The sequence below is a fragment of the Engraulis encrasicolus genome, chromosome 20 (genome assembly GCF_034702125.1).
Source record: "Engraulis encrasicolus isolate BLACKSEA-1 chromosome 20, IST_EnEncr_1.0, whole genome shotgun sequence".
Classification (NCBI taxonomy): domain Eukaryota; kingdom Metazoa; phylum Chordata; class Actinopteri; order Clupeiformes; family Engraulidae; genus Engraulis; species Engraulis encrasicolus.
This window is the reverse complement of record NC_085876.1, coordinates 28,867,079-28,889,740: the sequence shown is the minus strand read 5'-3', so window position 1 is coordinate 28,889,740 and position 22,662 is coordinate 28,867,079. Positions and strand designations below refer to the sequence as shown.

General features: G+C 48.4%; 2 protein-coding genes across 2 annotated transcripts in view; one reads left to right on the top strand and one right to left on the bottom strand.

Moving 5' to 3' along the window:
- Positions 1–22,662, top strand: part of bop1 (BOP1 ribosomal biogenesis factor) — a 111,888-nt gene that overhangs the window by 33,219 nt on the left and 56,007 nt on the right. The gene's annotated exons all lie outside the window — the stretch shown is intronic.
- Positions 1,682–10,162, bottom strand: scxa (scleraxis bHLH transcription factor a). The gene is made up of 2 exons (XM_063185729.1): positions 8,860–10,162; positions 1,682–2,466 (listed from the first exon to the last, which is right to left on the bottom strand). Exons 1-2 carry the CDS (start codon positions 9,493–9,495, stop codon positions 2,428–2,430), a joined length of 675 nt encoding a protein of 224 aa, XP_063041799.1. The 5' UTR covers positions 9,496–10,162; the 3' UTR covers positions 1,682–2,427.

Below are 22,662 nucleotides of genomic sequence, written 5' to 3'. Positions count from 1 at the left end.
TTGTGAACATGGGAGTGTGGAGACTACAGAGCGTGGAATGCCAGAGGTGGTGTGCAGGCATCCTCCAGAGCCAGACGCTATAGTCTGAGGGCTGGACGGCTGGACGACTGGCTGGCTGGGGGGGGGAAGCTGCCAGATATATCTACCTGCAGATCTCATCTTCCTCCGTCTGTGCGACACACAGACAGTGCAGCGCGACATTAACGCGTCGCATCGCACTACGCTGCACCACATTGCAACTGCACTACTGCCGCGCCATGATGTGCTACTCGCAGCTGGCGCTTTTAAGAGACACTGAGGAGGACGTTCTCCTCCTCCACCTCCTCCTCTCCACCTCCTCTCCTCCTCCTCTCTTCCACCAGCCACTTATCCCTCCAGTCGAGCTCCTCTCTTCATCACCCCCAGGGCCACTGATGGCTTTTGCCAGGCCGAGGACACGGCCGTCCCAAAGCCCCTTTCCATCACCCCACTCCCCCGTGTTCTTCCCTGCATCCCTCTACAATGCTTACTTTCTAGTTTTACTAGTTTCTGTACCTTAGATACTATTCACTCACAATATTATTGTGCAAAAAGATAAAAAATAAGGGCGATCCGCCACTTTGTAATTAGGCCGATTGTTTATGCTGGATGTTTTTGTTAGGCCGGCCTGCAGCTTGGAAGTACAATTTGTCTCTCATTGAGAACTCCTGAGATGTGCTCCACTCGTTCCAAACCTGGTTAATTAGGTTATAATTCATGGAGGGAAAGCAGTGCAAATTCAGAGGTGCCTGTCATCTGTTATGGGATGATGAAAAGGGAAATAATATTTTACAATATCTGCAATGAATACAATAAGTTAAAGATAAATTCTGTGTATTTTTTTAATATAACTGCTGCCAGGCATCAAAACATGTCTCTTCGCTGCATTCAGCTCACTCCATAAGTAATGTGAGATGGAGGGGCAAAAATGAAAAAGTGTGTGTGTCGTGTGTGTGTGTCGTGTGTGTGTCGGTGTGTCGCCCGCCGAGCAACTATCTGCGAATGTGTCCCCATTTTTTGTTCCCGGAGAAAGCGACCATCTGTGCGAGTTAGCGGGTTCGTGCCGTGCCGTGCCGTGCGTGCGGTGTGTATCTGTGTGTGTGTGTGTGTGTGTGTGTGTACAAGGCATATGCTTTAGCCTTTTGGGAAGAGTGATGGCCGATGGTTATCGGGCAGTCTCCTCTGTTGTCTTAGCTGTTTATAGGTGTAGTTGCATAGGGACGGGGGACGGGTGAGCTTCGAGGGGCCTGCGAGAAGAGAAGAGAAGGATTGCTGCTCCCTCAGTCGACTCTGAGGATGGGGATAGGGTGAAGGGGTGGGGGGGATGCTTGGTTTGCGGATGGGGCCAAAGTAAACCCTAAAGATGATGTATAGGAAACGGTTTATTCGGATATGATCCACACCTGTCTTCAACCTGGATCTCTCTGCACAGCGATGGTCCTCCTGACATACTCGTCGTAAAATACTGGTACAGGCTTTTAAATGGAAAATAAACACATGCAAGTTTATCATTTTTCCCTGCTTGACTTGAAAAGTATTTGTCGCATATGTACCAGATGTGTTTTTTACATCACAAAGATTTGTATATCTTCTTTTTATATATATTTAAAACACAAACATATTCAGTTATCAATATCTTATATTTTTTTTATTAGAACCAAATTCATACAAAATATTTATAACAGCACATCAAAATATTATGTCTGCAGGTTTTAGATAAAGTGTAGGCTTAATCGTTCATATGTTAAGCACAAACACAAATAGAATTCATTCAGAGTCGAGAGAAATGTACAAACTTCCCTTCGCTCGTGCCAACCGTCTTTTTGTTGTTGTTGTATGTCTCTTTCCTCGTGGCGTTAAGTGATCCACCACATCTTCAGTAGGGAGATGATCCCACGGCACCGCGCCAGCCGGCCCATTACCTGGCTAGCTAATTCCAGCTCCACCACGCCATCCATCTGTAGCATCCTTCATGTGTGTTTGAAAGCATTGTCACGTGGACGCAAAAATACACGTCGGAGTTTCCTTAAGTTTGTGGTAATGTGCCTCTGTAGCAGGTTTATTGTTTGGCCTTGTCCTAGTCTTTGGAGGGTGTCCTTTGGTTACAAAAAAAAGTTTGAGGATGCAGCCGTGTGATCTGCGGTGGTATTGTAGGATCGTGTTGAGATGGGGTTTCGAGCAGAATCCAGCACAAAAGTATTGGGGCCAGGACTGGAAAGTCCACCTGAAACTGCGGTCCTTATGGCCCCCGCATGTTTATTTTTTGTCCTTTTTTCCTTCATTTTCTTCTCTTTTTTTGACATATAATTAAATATGAATTGATATTTGCATATATACAAAATAAAGAGTGTCAAGTTTGTTGTTTCCGCCGTGTGTGGTGGTGGTCTTCACTCCGGCTTGTAGTCGTCATTAGCTTCGCAGAGCTGTTTTTCTGTCTCTGTCTTTGCTCTGAAACACAGAAGAGAGAACAATATGTTCAGTGGCTTTGAAAGCTGATTTTTTTTTCCATTTTGGATTTAAATACGCATTTGTGACTTGGTGCAGTCCCTGTTCATCCTGCAAGCAAATGTATCCATTTTAACAGATTAAAGAAAGTGTGTGCGTGCGTGTGTGTGTTTGCACGTGCATAGGTGCGTGCATCTCTGTGAGTGTTTTGTCTGTGTGTTCTCCTGTGTATATTTCTGCACGTATGTGTCTGTGTATGTGTGCATGCATCCCCGCTCCTTCCCTCCTAAGTTGACCGAGGTGACCGGCCCTGACACTCATCAGCCCAACAGGGTTGATATTGGTCTGCCTTTCAGACACTGCCCCTGGACACTGGGGAAAAGAGCGACCTGTGTTTTTCTGGGCTCACTTTACAGTGGTGGGTAGTACACACACACACACACACACACACACACACACACACACACACACACACACACACACACACACACACACACACACACACACACACACACACACACACACACACACACACACACACACACACACACACACATATATATATATATTTATATACACACACACACACACACCTGGCTCCCATTTCTCACTCTTGCCTCGGTGAGAACGGGAGCACGAAAGAATGCCACCGTCTCCCCACACACACACACACACACACACACACACACACACACACACACACACACACACACACACACACACACACACACACACCGACATCAGGCGTAGGAGGAGCAGAGTGCCGTAGTCAAAACAGACGGCTTTAGTGGATGAAGTCAGTCACACAGCTCAAAGCGGCCCTCCTGCCCCCGCAAAAAAAAACGCCCTTTCTTACTTTCCTTTCTTTTCTTTTTCTTTTCATTCACCGCCACTTCTAAAGTCGCCAAATAGGCCACTCCAGGGACCACTTATGCCAGGCGAGAAGGACTATGCTTGCATTTGTTTTTCATATCCTGTGTAACACATTGTAAAGATGTGTTTTCTTTTTTTCCCCCTTCTTTCTCCTCGATTCCCCGCTCCCCTTTTTTTTTATTTAATCGTTTATGCCTGAACTTCAAAGTTTTTTTTTGCATCACATGTGCCCTTTTAAACCAGCAGTATTTCAGCGGGATGATTCTGATTTGAGATTGTGATATGAGAGATATTGTGATGTATGATATTGGTAGCACAGAGTGAACCAGCTCGCATCTTAATTTGAAGGAGAGGGGAGCAGGGTGTCAATTTTCCTATTTCACTGTTCTGTCTGGCTCTGTCAGTAACCTCCACCCGAGCCTTCACATTTAAGACAAATATTTAGTTTCAGCCCTGTCTGACAGGTACCGTTGGCAGATTGGTGAAAGATTACAATGAGGAGACTTGTCAGTCTCGGACCCAGCCACCCCCACTGTATGTGTGCATAGGTGCGTGTCTGCGTGCGTGCGCACATGCGCGTGCGTGCGTGCATGCCTTTTAGTTAGTGTCTGCATGTCTGTATCTAAATGCGTGTGTGTGTGTGGGTGGACTTTTCAGATGTGTGAAACTTTAGCCATTTGCGATGACACGTCCTCCTCATCAGATATATTGAAAGCAGGCCCCCCTGTGCTGTGCTTTGCTTTACTTTGCTTCTCTGCCTTGAACACGCACACTGTGCCGAGCTCCCGTGAGCCGACCGAGCACGAATCCCTTTCTACCACATCATTCAGCCCGAATGATGGAGCCCTGCGCAGACTTAATCACATGTAATAACATTTGCATGGTCTATTAGCTGGAAGCCGCTGGCAGGAAATATTGACATTAGTTCACCAGCTACGCGCGTGTCTGTCTGTCTGTCTGTCTGTCTGTCTGTCTGTCTGTCTGTCTGTCTGTCTGTCTGTCTGTCTGTCTGTCTGTCTGTCTGTCTGTCTGTCTGTCTGTCTGTCTGTCTCCTGGTCTCTGACCCTCCATCACATGTGTGGTGCGTGTGTCCACATTGGACTTCTGCCCGAACTCCTTTGTCTCTGTCTGTCTGTCTGTTGATGTGTGAGTGTGATGTTATGTGTGCGTGTCTGTGTGCATGCACTCCCTCCCTCTCTCTCTCTTTCAGTCAGTCTGTCTGTCTGGCCATAATTATTTGTGTGCTCACCCTCCACTTGCACGCCTAATTGCATACATCAGTGTGTGTACAGTGTGTGTGTTGCAATGTGTTGCGGTTTCACACCGGCGTCGGTTTCTCCTGTTTGACAAGAAGTGCTAACAGTCGGGCAATTTGTTATTGTTGTTGTTGTTAGGGACGTGAGTTTTTCAAGCAAAGTGTGTGTTTCCCTTCCCGTGTGTGTGTGTGTGTGTGTGTGTGTGTGTGTGTGTGTGTGTGTGTGTGTGTGTGTGTGTGTGTGTGTGTGTGTGTGTGTGTGTGTGTGTGTGTGTGTGTGTGTGTGTGTGTATTTGTGTGTGTATTTGTGTGTGTGTGTGTGTGTGTATTTGTGTGTATTTGTGTGTGTGTGTAGTTTTGTCCATGCCAAGAGTATCTGAACCACAGCGGGGGCTCTATAATTTGTAATGTGTTGCATGTTCGTGCTGATAGGCTCCCGTTGGAAAGGAACCGCGGTTCTAATAACTTCCATCTGGAGGTAATGAGGGAACTCCAGGATAATTACAGAAAATGTGAGCCCCGTCGCCACGGCAGAGGAGCGGAGCAGAGAGGAGAGGAGAGGAGAGCAGCGGAGAGTATAGGAGAGGAGCAGAGAGGAGAGAAGAGTTATAGGAGAGGAGCGGAGAGGAGAGATGAGGATAGGAGAGGAGCGGTCCAGCAAAGGGACTTGCTATTCCACCTTCTCCTTCACCTCCTCCTCCATCCTCCCCTTCTACCCACTTCCTTAATGTGTCCATCAATGATTCAGTCTACTCTCTTCATCCTCCTCCTCCTCCTCCTCCTCCTTCCCCTTCCTCATCTCCTCTTCATCCCCCTTTCCTGACCGTGTCTATCAATGATTCAGCCTGCACCTGGAGTGGGGATGGGGATTGGGATGGGGGATGGGGGTGATGGGACACCAGAGCGTTCACCGCCGCCCAGGCCGCCCGGAGATCAGAGCCGTCCCTGCATGCGCACTGTGCTACACCGGACGCTCGGTTCTGCAAGCATGCCGACCCGCTTGCGCCCCCCTGTGTGTGCGCTTATGCAATCCCCTTGCCATCCTCCATAACCTCTGTCCTCACCTGTTAGAGCCATTACGGGAGAGGGGAGATGGGGGTTAGGGCTGAAGGTTGGTGAAGGGAAGAGAAGGGTGGAATGCTCTCCTATTTAATGGGCTGTGTAGTTTTGACTGGTCAAAGGCTGGGGGGGGTTCAGGGGGACACATGTAGAGATGGATTGGTTAAGGAGAGAAAAATATTTGTTTTGTTTTATCCCGCTTGTGATTCATTCAGATATTTTGTACTTTAGGTTATTGTGCTCTGTTCCTTTAGGTCTCCTGGCATTTTTGAAGAGAAGTTGGCTGTGTAGGCATTGTTAGAAATTATGCAGTGTGAGACTGTGTGTTTGTGTGTGCACTGATGTATCTCACACGAAAGGGGGAAGAACTACACTCTGTCCAAGAATTAAGCAAATCTGTGCCAGATGTATCAAAACGCCTGCATGGTGGAAAAAAACTTTTTTGTGTGTGTATTTTTTTGATAAGATCTTTCACTTAAGGCAGCCACATCTATCCATCAGTCATTTTAAGTACCTGACCTCATGTTTCCTTATGCCTGTTAGCAATTATGATTGCCAGTCTTAAGTACGCTGGCTGTATTCTAGACGGCTATCTCTCTCATGTCAGGAATAAAACAGGGACGTTAAATTCGGCAATATTCAATAGCCTGCCATTTATTATATTAATCATTATTGATTATTTCTGTTGAAAACTGTAAAGGAACAGGTTTTGGCAGGGTGATGGTTATTCATGGCGTAATGAGTCCTAAATAGGGGCAAAGAGAGAGACGTGTGGTTTTGGAGTGAGCCGTTTCGGCTTTAAACCTCCAACTACAAAGAGAGGGGACCAATCTGGTTCGAATCTGAAAGCCGCCCAGAAAGCCTATAGACAGAACTTTAATTCTGGATAAAACACTTAAACCTCCATTATCTCATTTGCCGGTTTGTTCTGCCCACTGCTAAGAACAGAACAGGATCTCCTCCAGCCAGACAAATGTTGTGCATTATCTTTTTTTTCTTTCTTATTAATTGTGACTTCTTGGTCTCTGTTTCCATTCAAAACTTTTCTCTAGGATTATTTTTAGTAAGGGGGAAAACAAACTCATTATATCCTCCTCCCGAATACAGGTCACTTAAGTTGAATATATTATTTTGAATTAATAGTGGAAAATAGAAGCACACAATTAGCTTTTTTTCTATCATTTAATTATTGAGTCTATTATAAAAATGTAGGCACATCTATGAAGACCTGATCTTTTTACTTAAGTGCTTATCTCAGGACACACCTGCAGAGTAAAAATAAGGTTTACAAAGTCTAACAAGTTCTCACGAAAGAGCTTCCTAAAAAGACACAAAATGTGTCTCGTTGACCACGCAGTGCAAAATTCAACACCGTATCAGCGGTGATCACGAGATTTCACATTCCCACAATTGCAGACCTTGCATTGCATCCCTCGTCTAGATAATAATTTACCTGACTTGGCTTGTCTCTGAGCACAGACAGGGTGTTTTGGTTGTCAGGGCCATTAATTTTGAATGCAAGAAGAGGGAAGAGCACTTGAAACACCACAGAACACTACGGAGGATGCAAGTGTAAATCGGCCGATGGAGGAGCGAGCGATCGTGCGAGCGCGTCTGGAGCTGCTGGGATTTGGACATATGTTCTGTGAATATTCACAGCCTTCCTCTATCTGGAACACGCAAATGTTGCATTTGCATATTTATGTGTTTCGTTTGGCTTCTGCTTCTGCTCCTGAGAATCCAAGGATTTTTTTTCCCCTTCTTCATTTCATGTAGAATATAATTAAAATGTAGCAATTTAACACCATGGGGAAACTAGTTTTTTGTTTTAGTTTTTTTCCGCTTTTATTCTCCGGTTGTTCCATTGTTTTGTTTCTATTTCGATTCTCTTATTTCTTCCTTTTGCCTTCCCTCCTCTTTCCTTGAAGTCTATGCTGGGCAAGCTTCAAGTTTCTGGAGGGGTGGGGGGGTGTAACGGACATTGTGGCGGTGATATACCTAACCAAAAATGTTCCAGTGTCATAGTTGAATGTAATTGTCTCGGGCATATGGAATATTTCAAGTTTGAAGGCTCTCCTCACGATGTTGCGCTTAAATTACAGCCTGCCTCCTGGCCCCCTCTTTTACTTTTTTGCCTTTTCGTGTTATTGTGCTCCTCATGGTTGGTTGCTTGATTTACAGTCGTATTTTTAATGCGGCGTGGTGTTGGCTTTACGAGCTAAGGTCAGCTGTAGTATACTCCCAAGGAAGGGAGCTGAGAGGTGGGGGGAGGGGGGTGATAGAGATGGACGATGTGTTTGTATTCCTCTTGACAAGTCGTTTGTTGTGATACTTTCCACCCGTCTGCATTAAGTCAAGTGTGTTGCCTCCGTGAGGTAATGGGAGGGTTACTTGCTTTACTACATGGTGTTAATAGAGACTTGTCTCAAGTCGTCTTGCAGACTTGAGACATAAAAAGTGACATATGAGCTCATCCATTGTGGCCTGACACTTGGGGAGTTTATCTCTGTGAAGAGATCTTGTGGTGGCTTAACCCTCCGCTCACTTGTCTGCTCTGATAATCATGACTGCCGGTCTCGTGCTGTCATCACTTGCTCGGCGCTTTAGAAATCTGCTCTGCCAACTCTGTGACCCCGCACGCCACACTGAAGACGTGACCTTTCACATCTCCAAATATTTTTTAAGCCTCCGCCAGGCTTTTTCTTTTTAGCCACGGTGCTCAACAGCGTATGATTGGCACAGCAGGTCAGGCGTCGTAAAATCAGAAGTCGTTATTATGAATACTTGTCCCACGTTTAAGGAGTCTAGCAATACCACTTTAAAACTAACTACTTAATTTGCATTTTGAATGAGATCCACATCCCCTTCCCTTCCCAAAGAGCTGTCTTTTTTCCTTTATTTGTATTTATATATGCTTTTTCATTTTGTGCAAAAACCTTTTGAATACCCTTCGGCACTTGACAAAGACGATATCACGGATCAGTGCAGTGAAGAGCAGGTTTGTTATCATCATGGCATTAAAGCCATCTAAACCCAGTGTGTCAGCTCACCATTTAGATGCTGTATAATCTTTATTTGGTACAAAAATCTTTTGAACACCTTTCCTCACAAGCTAAAAACAATACCACGGATCTGTACAGAGCAGGTTATGGTAACGGTCATGTCCATTAAAGACCTCTTTTAAAGCCAGTGCGTCTTGTCACACTCACCATTTTCCTTTGGTTGCTGAGGCAGAAGGTGCAGATCTGTTTCGGCTGCGAGTTCTCTGCGTCGCGGGCGGGCGACGTGCCGTGGTGGTGGTGTTGGTAGAAGGAGTTCGCAGAGGAACCGCCACCGCCGCTGTGGCAGGGCTGGCCGTCCCCGCACGCCTCCCCGACGAGCAGCACGTTGCCCAGGTGGGAGATGTAGCTGGAGGCCAGCCGCAGCGTCTCGATCTTGGACAGCTTGCGATCGGCCGGCTCTGTGGGGATGAGGGTGCGCAGCGCCGTGAAGGCCGTGTTGACGCTGTTGGTGCGGTCCCGCTCCCGGGCGTTCGCCGCGTTTCGCTGGCGAGGTTCGCCGCTGCCGGGGCTGAGCTGCACCCCGAGCTGCGTCATCACCGACGGCAGCGGCGGTGGCACCACTCCTCCTCCGAGGCGCCCGCCTCCGTCCGCGCCACCCCCGGCCCCGCCGCCGGGCTTGCGCTTGCGGGTGCCCACCTTCAGCTCGTAGCTGGAGGTGTCCAGGCGGAAGGATCGGTCATCCGAGCCCGAGCTCTCGCTGCCGTTCTCCTCGTCCTCCGACATCATGGATATCTCTGAGTAGAGGTATCGGCTCGGCGCTGGGCGCACCATGGCAAAAGACATCTTACTTGTTTACTTCACTGTACTCCGCTCCAGTCCACTCCACTCCACTCCACTCCCCTGCTCTTATCTGGGTGGGATGAGATGTGATGGTGTCTTGTCTCTGGCCGTATGACAATACCTCTGCAGTTTTTGTCGGATGTTTTAGTCACGCATGCATGGAATCGTGTAAGGAAAGTTGAGTTGGGAGGGAGGGAATAACTCACCAAGGAGCTCCACCAAAACAGAAGTCAGCGAGGCAGCGTCACTCCACGCACTCGCAGCGAGCTTTTTAGTCCTTTGGTTCCAGCCAACTCCACTGTGGCATGGCTCTCTCTGTTTTTCAAAGTCCCATGTGGACCCTATTCTCCCCTTCTGTGCCAAGTGGAATAGAAGCAATACTGGCGTTCCTTGCGAAGGGAGGCCAGTCCCGCTCTCACATCTGCCTGGCTCTGCGTCCGTCCGCTCCTACTGTGTTGTTTTTTAGGGCTCTCCCTCGGTTGCTACAGTCCTCTTTTTGGCGTGTCCCCTCTCTCCGGCTCACGTCCACGTCCGCCTTCCTTCTCTCTCTCTCTCCTGTCTCTCTCTCTCGCTCTCTCTCTCTCTCTCTCTTACTCACTCACTCACTTGCTCACTCTCTTCCTCTCCCTCTCCCTCAGAGCACAGATCCACGTGTGGTTTCTGTCTGAGTGTTTCAGTATGGTTGGGCTTTATAGCTTGTGGGAGTGTCTGGGGCTACCCCCCTCCCCTCCCCTCCCTTCCCCTCCCGCTCCCCCTCCCCTTCCCTGCCCTCCTCTCTTTTTCACTCCGCTTCACCCTTCTCCTCCTCTCATCTCTCTCTCCTTGCACCGCATGCAAATCCCACAGCTGGCCGCGTGTGCTGCCTGCCGGCCTGGCAGGCGTGGAGCTGTGCAGCTCCCTGTCCCCGTCCATCCGTCCGACTACCATACATTTTTGTCTTTTTTTTTTGCTTCTTTTTTTTTTCTCTTTCATTTTAACCTTTATTGAGATCGCACTACCAAAGACGGTGATAGGCAATGATTAGGGGGGAGAGATGGGAAATGATCAGGAAATGACTTTTTGCCGGAATCAAACCCGGGTCCCCGCCAGGTCACATCGGCCCCCTTGCTACAGACTCGTGTCCCTAAACCCTGGTGCCTTTAAGTAGAAGCAAGAAGGCACATGCACACATAGGGCTGGAAAGAGAAAGTTGTTTCATGGGTGAAGGTGACAAGTTGGGGGTTTTTTCTGTCGTTTCTCAAAAGTGCTGATTAGTGACCAGTCCTGCCTTGCAGGGACGCCGCACTCACTCACGCTCGCCCGCCCCTCCGTGCCCCCTGTAAGAGCCCCATAAAAGACGACCTAAAAGCCCAGCGAAGTTCATGAGGGATTAAATATCAATGGCTTGGAGTGGGAACCTTTCCTTTCTCACCCACCTCCACCCAGAGCCCCATGCACCTCCTTCCCCTCCTCCTCCTCCTCCTCCTCCTTCTCATTCTCATTCTCCTTCTGCTCCTTCTCTGTCGCCTCCAAAGCCAGGACCCCCAAACCTGTCTGGAGAGCAATCATGAAAAGACGAATGTGTTAAAGGTTTGCAATGCATCATTTGGTTCCAACTACCTTCCCCTGAATCCCCTGCCAGAACCCCTACCCCACCTCGCCTCGCCTCGCCTCGCCTCGCCTCACCCCCACCTCTATTCCTCTACCTCCACTACCACCTCCACCTCCTCCTTGCTTTGAATGTGTGGACTCTTGTGGATTTGGTGAAGTGTGTCTCCCTCCTCTTTTTATGCATTTCTTTTCCTTTCCCTGCTGCCATAGCGTATGCCCCTTACAGTAGCGTGATGGACAGCCCCGTGTGAGGAAATGAGTTGAGTCGTCTCTCACTCGCGTGTTCCGCCATTAACTCCGACTGGATCGGTTTAGTCATGCTGTTCGAGGCGAAAAGAAACAAAATATTATCCAGCAGGACCATAACTCAGGTAGCACACCTGTTGCTCACTGAATCACCCCTCCTATGCCACGGAAGACAGATGGCCCGTACCGCTCGGAAGACAATGGTCAGGGGTTTATACAGAATAAGATGGATGTGCGCCTTATAAGATGTTGAAATACTGTCTGCTTTTTTCCTGTTCTGTACGCCAGCCCCTACGAATGGTTTTGCCTCCATTAAAAAGCCAACTGTTAATGTTTGGGAAAGCCTCCAGAGAAGGGTCGGTCCCCTGCCTTTTCTGTGATCTGAGAAATATATGCTCATCTCATCTGAAGGCGAGGCAGGCATTAAAACCTATTATTCATCCAGCATGAAATTTCTCGTTTGCTTCCTGTGCTTTTGGGGTTCAGCTTGAGCTTTGAAGCTCGTAAAAGTTTTTTTTCTTAGGTCATCCCTTTTAAAAAGGTACTGAGGAAAAAGAGGGCCTAAGAAACCTGCACCTACTTGGGGTTCAGCTGCAGCAAAATAAACCGCATTTCCCATGGGGGCCGTGTGAACAATCATTATATTCCTGCAGGGAACCAAAATGGCCACTTCAAAGCATGGCAGCAAACGTCATGTCATTCCTTAATAGCTGTCAGTGATGGGTCCCCATACCAGTTTTCCCCCACAATATAAATAAAGGAAAGGACTCCTTATAAGAATTGTCCCAATTCAGACAATGACCATTATTCAAGATTCATTTCTTTTGACATATAGGGTTAAAGCTGGTCGGAACTTTTTTATAAAATACTGTATGTTTAAAGTATTACAATATCCACTCAGCCATCTTTTTAAGTTTCATGCAGAAATGGTCCTCTAAAATTGGATAAAATTATGATGATGAATAAGATGAAGGCTGTTTTCTTTTTCGTTTGAGCAAAAAAAAAGAAACTCTCCAGAAAGCTTGAATAGAAGTCAACCTGCTTCAGAGTTTGCCGTAAATCCAAGTTAATGTGCGTGCCCCCACTGCAGCGCTCCCCGTGGCTTGGGGGGTAATGAATGATGTGAGTGGGTGTGCCGGGGTCAGACGAGGCAGGGTACCTCATTTCCCAGAAGGCACAAGAGATCCCCATTACTGTCCACACTCATCATCGGCACCATGGGAGTTTGAGTTTCTGGCTCTGAGCTCTCGGCTCAGTTCCCCTGCCAGTGTCGTGCACTTAGTTTCTCAAACCTTGATGGTTGTCGCCCTTTTAAGCCTCTTCACGTTGCTTGAAAAACATTGGGAGAATCCATGGCTTCCTGAAATATTTTATTACTTTTATTTTTCACAGTTCATGTCCATATTATGTGGGGAAATGTGTTGGTTACAAGCTCTTTGTGGACGGTTGAGTGCCTCCCTCATTAGAGTATGAATTCATTTACAGTTCGCAAATTATGAATCAGTGTCTAGACTAAAGAGGGAACTGTGCTCTGAGGTTTAATTGATCTGAAATACGCTTTTTTATTGTCCCAAACTCTCTGTAGTGCAAGAGAACGAAATTGATATTTTTGTGGGTGGGAGTGCAGCCCTTCATTTAAATCTTAATAATAAGGAATGTTGCATTAGTTTACTAGCGGCAATAAATCACCAGTGAAGTTTTAAACACAATAGTAGTAAAATAATGTTTTCCTTATGTTGAAACGTATATATGATTACCGAGCAGACATTTTCCTCTCTTTTTGGTGAAGATTTGGAACTGAATCTAAAGTTGTCTGATTTTTTTTACCATTTTATTTCCTTATGAAACCAAATTTGAAATAAAATTGCTTTACCAGGCACTGGAGGCAGTGGTCTGAGCACTGGTCCCTTAGTGATGCCCCAAGATATCAGATGCTGGGATACTTTTTTTAAAAAAGGGCGATTTTATTTTCTGAAGATGGACAGTCCTATTCTCTTTTACCTTTCCGTCTCATTTTTGGTTATGTTCCATGTTTCTAAATGTGTGGTTTTTATGCATGGTTTTACGTTAGTCTGTATTTAAGTTCTGAGCTCGAAGTCTAATGCGATCATCACTGCGTACTGCGGTCCGAAGCTACAAAAACAGAAGTAGATTAAATATATTATTAGAATAGCATCTCCCGCTCGATAGTTCTATTAAACTGACACAGGGAGCTATAGTGAAGAATTTATTTTGGGGGGAGATTTGTCTCTCTCCATCGCTGCAGCAATGCCCCTGGAGCCTCTTACGACCATTTACATCTCAATGTAGAATATTAATCCACAGAAAAGAATTTGAATGACAAATCATTATTTCCCCCTCAGCGTACCCCGCAGTGTTCCCATGCACTATGAAAAATCGGGAACGTGGAAGGATATGGGTGTTTACCGAGCATATCTCTCAATAACTCGCGACTCCTTTTGGCAGCAGTCAGTTTATCAAAAGTGGCACGGGGGGGAATTGGGGCGCTGTGGCTCAATTGGTTAAGGCCTTGTACCGTATACCATGGGACCTGTGTAAAAAAAAATTGAAAGGTGGCATGGGGGCAGAAATTGCAGCCTGGCCATAACGTTCATCAAGAATCCAGCCATGGGATCGTCCTCATATCAGATGGAACTCTTCACAGGCCTCATAAACGCTTGTGTCCGGACCAGCAGATGACAATGCTCGTTATCTCCCTGTCACAGAGAGGTCCCTTTCACTCACACACACACACACACACACACACACACACACACACACACACACACACACACACACACACACACACACACACACACACACACACACACACACACACACACACAAACGGCTTCATCTGTAGACGGGCGCTTCAGTCTGCCATCTGACTGCCATTAACCCCCATTCAACTTCCTGCTCCGTAGTGCGACATCTAATCCCGTCACCCATCTGTGGAAAGCACTTTCTCAACCCCTCATCGCTCGCTCTCTCTCTCTCTCTCTCTCTCTCTCTCTCTCTCTCTCTCTCTCTCTCTCTCTCTCTCTCTCTCTCTCTCTCTCTCTCTCTCTCTCTCTCTCTCTCTCTCTCTCTCTCCTTGATGGGTCCCTACTTACCTCTTTCACAGAGTCTTGTTCATTTTTTTTTCTTTTGGTCTTTTTACTTCAGGAGTGAAGTTTTGTCACTGGTCAGAGAGTTGTCAGGAGATAGAACTCCCGATTCTCACTCCCGAGACACACAGAAAAACACACAAGCACAAGCACGCGCACATACACGCACATACACACACACACACACACACACACACACACACACACACACACACACACACACACACACACACACACACACACATACACACCCACACACACACACACACACACACACACAAGCACACACACACACACACACACACACACACACACACACACACACACACACACACACACACACACACACACACACACACACACACACACACACACACACACACACACACACACACACACACACACACACACACACACACACACACACACACAGTGAGTGCCTGGCAGCTGTGCGTTGTCTGAGGGGGCCATTAGAGAGTGTAGGCCTGCTGGCCGCCAGGTCCATTCACCGATACGTGTGTGCGTGGGCTGTAACTTGGACGGGGCGGAGGGGGGGTGTGTGTGTGTGTGTGTGTGTGTGTGTGTGTGTGTGTGTGTGTGTGTGTGTGTGTGTGTGTGTGTGTGTGTGTGTGTGTGTGTGTGTGTGTGTGTGTGTGTGTGTGTGTGTGTGTGTGTGTGTGTGTGTGTGTGTGTGGGGTGGAGTGTGTAACTTTGACGGGGCGGAGGGGATGGGTGGAGTGTGTGTGGGGTGGAGTGTGTAACTTTGACGGGGCGGAGTGTGTGTGTGTGTGTGTATGGTGGAGTGTGGTTGTCTGAGGGAGGGAGGGGACGGGAGGGACTTGTGTGGTGTGTGTGTGTGCGTGTGTGTGTGTGTGGGTGGGTCTGGGGGGAGTGTTGGTGATTTGGTGGTGGTGGTGTTTGCTGTCTGGACAGGCCTGAGGGGGGAAGGAAGGCAAGAGAGAGCGCTGTATCGCTTTCAGCCGTGCGCTCGCCGCTCGGTCCCCTAATGCAACACAGACGCGATGCAGCTGCAATGCAGCCCTGCCCGGGAGATGAGAGAGAGGGAGAAAGAGAGCGGGATGAGGAGGGGAGGAGAGCGAGCGAGAGAGAGCGGGAGCAATGGGGATAAGTAGAGTGAGAGAGAGACGCACAGAGAGAGAGAGAGCGAGAGAGAGAACCTGTTAGGGTCACCACAATGATGCCTTCAATTAATCTGTTCAGAAATGGGAGGGGACCTCTGGAGGTTACGGCAAAAGACGGAGGGAATAAAGTTTAAAAAAAGAGGGGGGTGAAGAAGGGAAGGGAAGGGAGGTGTACAATTATGTCCGGCTTTTGTTCTCATTTTTTGAAATTGCTCTTGCTCCGACTTTTCCGTTGTTAAAACCTGTTCTCTTTTTACCCTTTCTTAAAGTTTTTTTTTATAGCTTGTTTTCTCTCGGGTGCATTTGCAGAGCATTAAGCATATAAACAGGCTGGAAATACAGTGAGGAGAGGGAGAGCAAGAGGGAGCTGAAAAAGATGCCTTCCCCATCGGCGGTTTTTGTGTCCGCGTGACGGGAGGAGAGGGAAGCACTCGTTTTTGACCGCTAATCTGCCCATGCACTGTCAACTTGTTAATTGTCCAGCCCCTTCTCAGACATTAAAGGAGGATTGTAAATTATATTGACATAGTGACTACTTTAACATGCCATGTTGCACTCTTGCATACACACACATACGCGCACGCACACACGCACACACGCGCACACACACACACACACACACACACACACACACACACACACACACACACGTATGCGCACACACTTGAGCGCATTTTGAAACGCACAATTGCATGATTTACTATCGTCCAGTTTTAAGAGTATGCGCTAAGTAGCCATGCAAGCACTGTAGTGGGTTTTCAACTGCAGTACTTCACAGCCCCCTCACACCCCCTCCAGATATGCAGGGCCGTATTAGCGCATAGGCTGGATATGGCTGCAGCCTAGGGGCCCCCACCTGGCATTGGGCCCCTGATTGGCCAAAAGTAAAAAATTGCAGAATTTTGACAGGATGCAATATTGAAACGTGAATCTGTCGTTTAGAATCTTGTTAATAAAGTTGGCAGACATGCTATCCTTGATTTGTAACTCGTAACTATGACGCTATGTAAATTGGTCACGAAATTTGCCTTCTGGGGGCCCCACAGCAACCAGTTGCCTAGGGGCCCTAGGCCATCTTAATCCGGCCCTGCCTTCCAGATATGAGCGCTCCCCCCACCTCCCCTGTCATAATATGTATTGTTCTGACATTGCGCTCATGACAAAAATATGGAGTTTTATAACCGCCAAATTGCAGTGCTCTGGGCATATACACGCATCATGAAGCAGCAAATGTGAAAATCTTTTTGCGCCAGAGTGTTTCTACAGCCCCCGTGCTTATTTTCTTATAATATTCATTCAGGATAACTTGGGTTTTGGACTGTTTTACCACAGTCATTTTCCAATTGGATTTTTCCACCAGCCTGTTAGCGGTGGCTGTAAGCGGCATCACTTATGGGATGCCTGCCGCGGCCACTCACGGAACGCGTGCGGAGACACACACACACACACACACACACACACACACACACACACACACACACACACACACACACACACACACACACACACACACACACACACACACACACAGGCTTGTGCGTCTGGGCACACATTTGCCCACATAATAACATGCAACACACACAGAGCCATACACTCACACACGCACACATTCAGACCTGTGTGCCTGGACACATACTTGCCCACATAAACACATACACACACACACACACACACATGCACACAGCCTTGTGTCTGGACACATACTAGCCCACATAATAACACTCGATATACACACACGCTTGTGTGTACAGTCGGATAAAGACGCGTGTGCCTGCAGTCAAACATGTAACCACTTGGGAACGCAAGCTTACACACACACACACACACACACACACACACACACACACACACACACACACACACACACACACACACTTGCTTGCATACACACAGTCTTGCCCATGGCAACACACAGACACACTCTCACTTGCACATTCAAGCAAGCACACAGGCACACACACAAGCACAAGCTTGCACACACTTGCATGCATGCATGCACGCGCACACAAACATACACAGATGTACAGCCTTGCCTACACACACACTCATACTCGCACTCGCTCATACTGCTTGCATGCTTGCACTTACACACACACACTCATGCTTGCACTTACACGCACACACACCAAGCGGACACACACACATTCACTCACTATAAAGTCAGCCGCACAAGCTTGCACACACTTGCATGTATGCACGCACACACAAACATACACAGATGTACAGCCTTGCCTACACACTCGCACTCGCTCAAACTCATGCTTGCACTTACACACGCGCGCGCACACGCACAGACACGCACGCGCACACACACACGCACGCACGCGCACACACGCACGCGCACACATGCACTCGCCCACATTCACTCACTAAAAAGTCAGCCACACGTTTGCCGCGTGCATTCCTGCCGCGGGCGCATCACCCTCCTCACCCACCACCCATCCCGCTCTGGAGCCCCCGAGTGGAAAAGTGGAGAGAGGAGCAGGGGAAAGAGAAGAGGTGGCCGAATTCCACGGAGGGGTAACCGATTACTGGGATTATAAATGATCCCATTAGGGGGAAATGCAAAGCTACACTTGTGGGCAAGAGGCGAGGCCTCCGTCTCTGCTGTGTCGGCAGATGGTACGCCATGTCACTCACATGCCCGGCTGCTTCGGTACCGTGCGTACGGCATGGGGGCCGTTAATGAGTACCCTTACATCCAGGGGCGGCACTAGTGGGGGGGGGGAGCCAGCAGGGCATTTGCCCCAGGCCCTCTCATATTGATGGGCTGGGGGCATATTATGTATGACCTTGGCAGGTATGGGGTGAAGGGGGCTGTGTCAGTGTTTTGCCGTGGGCACCCTATTTGTAACTGCTCCCCCCACTGCCTCCTTTCCTCAGCTCCAAAACTCTCGTAGTGCTTACGACAGGCCTCTGAGTGGTACCCGCTGAGGTAAGTGTCCACCCCACCTCCCCAAAACCCCAGAATCTCCACCCCTTCCCCCTGCAGACATCTCAGCACCACCTCTCTCTCTCTTTCTTTCTCTTTCTTTCTCTGTCTTTCTCTGTCTTTCTCTGTCTTTCTCTCTCTCTCTCTCTCTCTCTCTCTCTCTCTCTCTCTCTCTCTCTCTCTCTCTCTCTCTCTCTCTCTCTCAGGCAAGCTAACACTGCCTCTCTGCCAAGCTCTGCCAGTCTGCCACCACGCTTGAACCAGTTTTTTTTCTCTTTGGTGAATGGAAATTAGAGACTCGATGCCAGGAGTGTTCATAAATCATTAGGAATAAGCACCTAATACTTAATTCTTGAGGCGCTGGCTTGTGCTATAAGACCGCAATGCCAAGTCCTAGTGTGTTGTCGTCGTATCGCGACGCTTATTCCGCACAGCACATGACTGCGTTCTAAAGCCAAGGTCTCTTTTTTTGTAAATGTAGACGCATGCTCAAGAAATGTAGCGTCCTCTTTGAGCCATAAGAGCACTTTTTTTACATGGGTATGTAGTCATGCGTGTTCATCCAAAAAAGTGGTGTTATGCAGTTTGCACAGGGGTTTTTTTTTCTTCTTCTTCTTCTTTTTTTGTACTTTTCATCTTCTGCTTCCTTGGGCCAATCTACATGTGTCTAGACTCTGTTTAAAGGGGCTGACGCTTCCTAGGATTCTGAGCGGGTTCTGTTTTGTTATGGGCCCATTGTCCCGGTTCACTGCAGGCCAGCACCCAACAATGGGAACCGGGTGTCCGGAAGATGATGTCATACAATCATGTCCCTCGCTCTTAAAAAAACGAGACCAGTAAAAAAAAGGAAAGGAGGGGGGGACGATGGGACGTTTGTGACAATTTAAAACGGTGGTGTTAAAAAAAAAAAAGAGTTAACGTAGAGAGAGAAAAAAAGAACCCTCCTACCAATAAAAACTTTAAAAGTTGTGTTTCAGTCATGGAAAAGAAAATGAGCAGAAATGTGGTGGTTTTCCATCGGCCCGTTTCAAGCGGCAGCCCGTAGCCGAGTGCTCTCTGCAAAAACGTAGCGATTAGCTCAGGTCCTCTGGGGATGCGTGCCGGGCCGGCCAGGCTAACCCCGATGAGTTTACCGCTATCAGACCGCTGGGGGGGTCAGAGGGCAGACTCCCAGGGGTTCACTTGCTTGCACACCCCCACGGACCAGCTGAGTCCCCCCCCCCCTATTTCCCCTCACACACACACACCCCATCCAGCTGTTAACAAAAGACTCTAACAAGGCCCTTTTAGATTTTTAAGACTTTTACACAACTGCCGCTCGTTTGAAGTGAGGAGTTCTCCCGTCACTTATAGCCCTCCCTTGGTCAGTCACTTTTTTTTTGGTGTGCCTGCTGTCGTGTCTGGTCTGGTTCGCCCCTTGTGCCAGATTTATTTTTATTTATTGCCATCTGTTGGATGGATGGATGGATGGATGGATGGATATGGTGGCCACTGTGTCTCCATGACAACGGTAATTGGCAGGTGAGGCCGGTACTATTTCCCAATGGATCTCTTATCACACACACACACACACACACACACACACACACACACACACACACACACACACACACACACACACACACACACACACACACACACACACACACACACACACACACACACACACACACACACACACACACACACACACACACTCGGCCTTCACTTCTGCGATATTGGTCACAAACAGATGTGTTTCCAGCCAGCCTCCCAGTGTCGTGTACGTGTGTCTGTGTGTCTGTCGGCGGGGGGTAAATGCTATACCCCTTTCAATGCTGCCGTTACACATTACAGAAAACCCTTTCCCCTTGGAACTTCCTCCCTGCGTTTTCCTCTTCTCCCACATCGACATCTCAGGCAGGGATCTCCCATGGCCCAGGGCAGACACAGTCCCTAAGCGTCTGAAATATCAAACACACGGCGCTAATAGACCCGTGCTCTTGTGCCGGGGGGGACTTAAGACCACAAGACCTGCAGACAAAATGCCACATCCGCAAAGCACCACCACCCCCACTGAGACACACACACACCAACCCCAAACACACACCACTCTCATTTCTCTCTTTCTGACACACACACACCACACACACACACACACACACACACACACACACACACACACACACACACACACACACACACACACACACACACACACACACACACACACTCCAAACACACACACACACACACACACACTCCAAACACACACCACCTTCACTTCTCTCTTTCTGACACACACACACACACACACACACACACACACACACACACACACACACACACACACACACACAGACACACACACACACACACACACACACACTCCGAGTCCCCCAAGTCCCTCAGCTGTTTTAGGCATTATCAGGCAACCCGCTCCTGCTGCTTCTGCTTTTCATAAAGGGGCCCCCCCCCCCCCCCCTCTTCCTCTCCTCCCACTCCCCCCTTCCTTTCCTCTCCTCCACTCTTCTCGTCTGCCCCTTTTTTACAGACGTGTTAATGCACTGTGCCAACTCGCTTTGACAAAGCTGTCATGAGGAAAAAGCCTGAGCTTCTCAGTGCATCCATCATACTTTTGGTGTTGTTGGGTGTCCCACTGTGGCTTCAGTGGGGACCCGGGGAATGTGGTGCAGACTGTCCTTGTCTGTCTGGGACGTACATGATTAATAATAATATTTCTGTCAAAAGTTAAATGGATTGGTCGGTGGGTGGTTGAGAAGTTGAAGTGTGTGTGGCAGAGCTCAGTATTTCCTCCCCATCGATGCACCACACACACGGACACACACGGACAAACACACACAGACACACACGGACAAACACACACAGACAAGTACGCACGTGTGATTTCAACCTGTTGCGTCAGGAGGAGCGCTGATGTGGAACAGGATGTTGAGAAGAGCAGAGCACCCCTTCCATGTTTGTCTTCCGTAGATGCCTCTTTGAAGACATAGTGGTCCACTGAGGCTTGGCCCGACCAGGGGCAGTGGTGTGCAGTTCAAGTTTTATGACTATACCTGCTGTTGAAAACTTGCTGGTGTGTCCTGTCCTGTCCTATCCCTGTCATGAGGGACTAAGTTAGCAAGAAGGTGTAAATGGAGCTGAGATGCATCCAGATGACTCCAGCCTGCTCAACAGTTCTTCCGCAGAATTCCATCACTAGGGTTGTGGGTGTGTTCTGACTCTCAAGCCAACGAGTCTGGCTCTTTGGTGTAGCGGTCAGAGCCCGGTTTACTACCCCAGAAGGTCCGGGTTCGAGTCCCGGCTGGGCAACTCTACTCCCCTTCGCTACACGGCCCTACAGTGGTTCTAGCGGTAGGGCACTGCAACTGCTACGCCAGCGACCCTGCTTCGATTCCGGCCCGGGTCATTTGCCAATCCTTCCCCATCTCTCTGTACCCCTACTCGTTTCCTGTCCATCTTGCACTATACCATCACAAAAATGAAGTCATAAAACACCAAAAAAATACCTTTTAAAAAAAAATAGAAAAAAGAAATCCCATTGCGTTGCTACTGGAACTCCCAGTGTTCATCCAAACCGACCATTCCTTGGCTCCCCTGGGACAGTCCCCTGGTCATTTCGAGCCGGCTTTGAAGACAGAAACAAGACGTTGGTGTCGGTAGCACATGCTTGGCCAGTTAGCTGTAGGGACTGGCTGGCTGTTTGGATGGTTCGTTTGGTTGTTTTTTTTCCCCTCACTTTCTTTGAGGTGGAACTGGGCATGCCCCCAGAGTAATTGACTAAATAGGCAGTGAGTCGGCTGTACCGTACACTAAAGAATAGAGAGAGGGCCAGGACATGACTATGCCGTCTAAAATTGTCTGCCAGTCTCTTTCTTGTAGCCAGTAGTGCAGAGCTCTGGATGTTTTCAGTAAAACTATTTTCGAGAAGACCGTGTCTCTGTGTGTGTGTGTGTGTAAATGTGTGTGCAAGTGTGTGTGTGTCATTTCCACTTCCAGGACTCAGCCACTGAGCTGGGAATGCTGCACTTCCAGGCATGTGGCTTCTGGTCCAAAAACAACTTCCACGGTAGTGCTCCCAAGTGACACTTCGCTGGCAGGGGGGCGGGGGGCTGCTGGCAGCAGGCGAAAGAGGTGTGCTTGAAAGAAGGTG